Raw genomic sequence first — 3,742 nt, forward strand, 5'->3', positions numbered from 1 at the left:
CCGGGCTGGGCTTGGCGCCGGCCGCTCCGTGCAGTCGGTACGGCGCGGGGAGAGGTGCTAGCCCAGGGATGGGGCTGACTGGCGTCATGCCCCGTGGCACTTCTCAGTCGTCCTTACCCGTTGTGTCTCGCTTCTGCCGTGCCGGGGGGTAGCTCATCTGCACAGGACATGCTACAGAAGTTAATTAAAAAAAAAAAGTATTCTTGTGACGTGCTACATTTTCTGTAGAGACTACCCTGAGAACCAAGCAAGGCACAAGTCGATTTTTAACATACATATCCCAAAAAGAAAAGCTAATGCATTAACTCCCTGTGCCACCTAGACCAGGATCAGTCAAAATAATTTCAGCTGTCTGTTCGATAGCTTTAGTAGGCAGAGTAGAGGGGATCACAGAAGCACTAGGAGAAATGTAAGAAAACCATAGTAACTAGGCTTACATCTGCTTAAATTATACTTTTGCTGTGCTTGCAATTAGCACATAAAGAAGCTTTTACCTGGTGTTCGTTAATGCAGATGGGGTAAGTTCTCTAAATAACTAGACGTAAAAATTAGTCAGTGGGATGCCTTTAAACACGAGGAACACTCCTGCAGGAACAGAAAGATTAGCTCACTTGGAAAAACTTAGGCTGACTGTAAGGAACATATTTGCACATGAAAAGTACAGTGTTTCTTGCTGCTCTAATGAACTGTGTTTTCAGGGCTCTAAAGACACCATCAGAGTCAGAAGATAAGCATCATTTCTTAAATTAGGCTCCAAGTATTCAGAGGGTTCTGGGGACTGGTCAGTATTTAGTCAATATAAGTAACATTTTTTGCTGCTTAGTATGACTGGAAGTGAGAAGGGTATCATTGTTAATTTGCTTTTCTATTTCTGTAAATTTATAGCTCACAGTTAATGCAGGGCAAATTTCTCTATGTAGCTTGCTCTTTTACACAGTTCTGTGGGATTTCAGTCCTGTGTCTCAGAAACCACTTGCTGATTTGACCAAAAACCTACTCTTCAGAGAAAAACAGCAGCACATGAGGAAAAAGAAAGCAGTTCTAATGGTTCCGATGGGTTTGGAAAGACAGAGGCTGGGCAGACCCTGCAGGATTCCAGCCTCCTGAGCCATAGATGACCTGAGGTTCTGGCACTGCCAGTCACTTCACGCATCTTGTCCAGAGGATAGTGACAAAAGGGGAGATGAGCCACACTGAAACAAAATGTTCTCTCATTCATTTAGAGAAACAGTGTTAGTGTGATAGTGTCCAAGGATCCACTAAGACAGGTATTGTGTAAACACGTGGAACACAGAATCTCTGTTTACTTAGGTCCATAATACCGAGCTATTTGACATCTTTATTTTATTAATAAACATACACACTTTAATGAAATGTTTTTGCAGTGGACGAGCTAGGTGAGCTAGGTGAGGTGGACATCAAAGAGAGAAAAAGATTATTGGAAACTAAGGAACACTAGTCAAGCAGAAACAGAAGGTCCAGAGGAAAAGGAAAGACTGGGTATCTGAAAGACTTGAGGAGACTTGAGGAGCAGCTTGAGGAGACAAAGATGAATACCAGCTAGCAATACAGTTAAAACAGTTTAAAATAATTAAGTTGAAGTCTTAGACTTGAATGGATGCAGAAACTGAGAAGGGTTCCCTTACTGCTGTTGCACCAACTTACAGAGAGTGGGGAAAAAAAGGTGTAATGAATACAAGAGGACTTGAATGCCCTGACCTGCACCATTGGTTGACCTTCTTGTGAGGGGTCTGGCGAATGTAGGTGTTTCCATTATTTATCCTAGTGGAACTCTCATATTCTTCCCTGTTGAATGGAGAGGGTGTGTACCCTATCTGTGGATGTAAAGATCCCCAGGAAATGCTGTGAATAGAAACTGTTGAGTTTTCATTGTGAAATGCTGAGAAATACATTGCTGTATGTATAGGAATTTGAATCTCTGTCAGCAGAGGAAAGTCTGGCCCTAAATAAGTGGGAGCAGATGAAGAGAGAGCAAAGAATTGCAGCACTGCAAAAGGTGGCCAGGTTATCTCTAAAGACCGACAGAAACACAATCTTAAAATCTACTATTGCATACACATTCCATGAGTGAGCATGAGTCCATTCACACTCCCACCAGTTTTGCATGCATGTGTTGTAGTTACTCCTAGTTTACAGTGTTCTAACTTCAAAAGAGAGGACTTGGTCGCACTTCTTTAAAAATTACTGTGAAGACTCACTATCTTCAGTGTGAATTTGACAGGCTCCCAGCAGAGCCTGAATTTTTTTTTTCCTATTTTTAGAGACAGCTGTAAAGCTATAGTCAAGAATTGCTTACATAATGTTTTAAGAAATGACAGCGAAGCACAATGCCATATTTTGACCTTTGGCATTAGATAAGTAATTGGCAGATTAAGTTAATTTTTATTCAAGCAGGGAGACTTGATTTGCTTGCTTGTGAACTCCTGTACCATCATGCAAGATTAAACCACACGGGTATGTTTTAATAGGGTTTGGTTTATTGGCCCCCCTTCTCTATTTGGTGGCCTTTTCATGTGAAGGAAGACTACTCTTCTGTTCTCCGTAAGTCACAAGTAGCGCATGGTACGTACTTGTGTGTGTGCATGCGTGAGAGGAGAGAATTTTTAATTTTATGACTGACATTCTAGTACTGTTAAAAATAATTTAAAAACTCACCCAGAAAACATCTTTTACTGTGCAGTTGAGGAGCCACTTTTAAGACCTATGGCTCAGTGCAAGTCCTCCAGTGAATTTTCCCTTTTCCTTTTCAGACGCTGGGTTATGGGCAAGTCAGAAAGCCAGATGGATATAACTGAAATGAATACTCCAAAACCAAAGAAGAAACTGCGATGGAGTGGCCTGGAAATAGGGCTAGCTGTTGTAGCGATTCTGCTAGCTATTGTAGCGATCACAATGATAGTTCTGTATGCAACATATGATGGTGAGTGCACTTAAACTGTCTCTGAATGTACAAATACATATGAATATGAAAGTACTTTAAGAAATTACAAAAAATGCTTTAATAAGTAGAATCCAGTTGTTAGTCTATAGTAAAAAAAAAATTGAAGTTGCACTGTATTAAAATGTTGTATTAGAAAAGACTGTGTTGCATGGTATATATAGCTGCACTACATAAAACATTAAGAAAACAAAATAATGAGGTCAGCTCAGAATTATTTGCCCGGTAATAGAAAATTGTACCTTACCCAGTGTATAAAATTAGATGATTAATAGCTGCTATATCATAACTATATTTCATATGTTTGTCACTAGACAGTATGACACAATTATCTGAAATGTAAAGCTGCATCCACACTGATTATTGCTGGACACTTAACACAAAACTGCTTTTTTTCCAACAGAGACTCTATAAATTCATTCGTTCACGCAAGGTTGTGGTAAACACAAGACATCTGCTTGTTCTGACTTAGCAATACTTCTGTTTGTAATTAATGCTTCAGTAAGCAAAAAACTCTACAAAACACAACACTGCTGAAGAAAACCAAACTACAGTGCTTCCTCCATATTCCTGTATATATACGAAAATCCTATTTTTTCCTTTTACAGGCTGTTGCAGCAAGGACTCTTAGTGAGTGTAGTCATATTAAGAGGTTCTGTGATTCAGCAGCCATACCAAAATATTTGAAAATAATTCCACTTAGGGGTAAATACCCTGATAATTTTTGGAAAAGATAATACAGAGAAGCTAAAATTTCCATTTGGGGTCAAACTAGAATGTTTC

At 39.7% G+C, this 3,742-nt stretch overlaps 1 protein-coding gene across 1 annotated transcript in view; it reads left to right on the forward strand.

The window, feature by feature from the left end:
* The first annotated feature begins 2,778 nt into the window (after positions 1–2,778).
* Positions 2,779–3,742, forward strand: part of MME (membrane metallo-endopeptidase) — a 44,907-nt gene continuing 43,943 nt past the window's right edge. The window contains exon 1 of the mRNA XM_009577847.1: positions 2,779–2,941. Coding sequence (XP_009576142.1) covers positions 2,782–2,941 — 160 coding nt within the window. The 5' untranslated portion in view covers positions 2,779–2,781. The remainder of the gene's footprint in view (positions 2,942–3,742) is intronic.

This window comes from Fulmarus glacialis, unplaced genomic scaffold (genome assembly GCF_000690835.1).
Source record: "Fulmarus glacialis isolate BGI_N327 unplaced genomic scaffold, ASM69083v1 scaffold10335, whole genome shotgun sequence".
NCBI classification, from domain to species: domain Eukaryota; kingdom Metazoa; phylum Chordata; class Aves; order Procellariiformes; family Procellariidae; genus Fulmarus; species Fulmarus glacialis.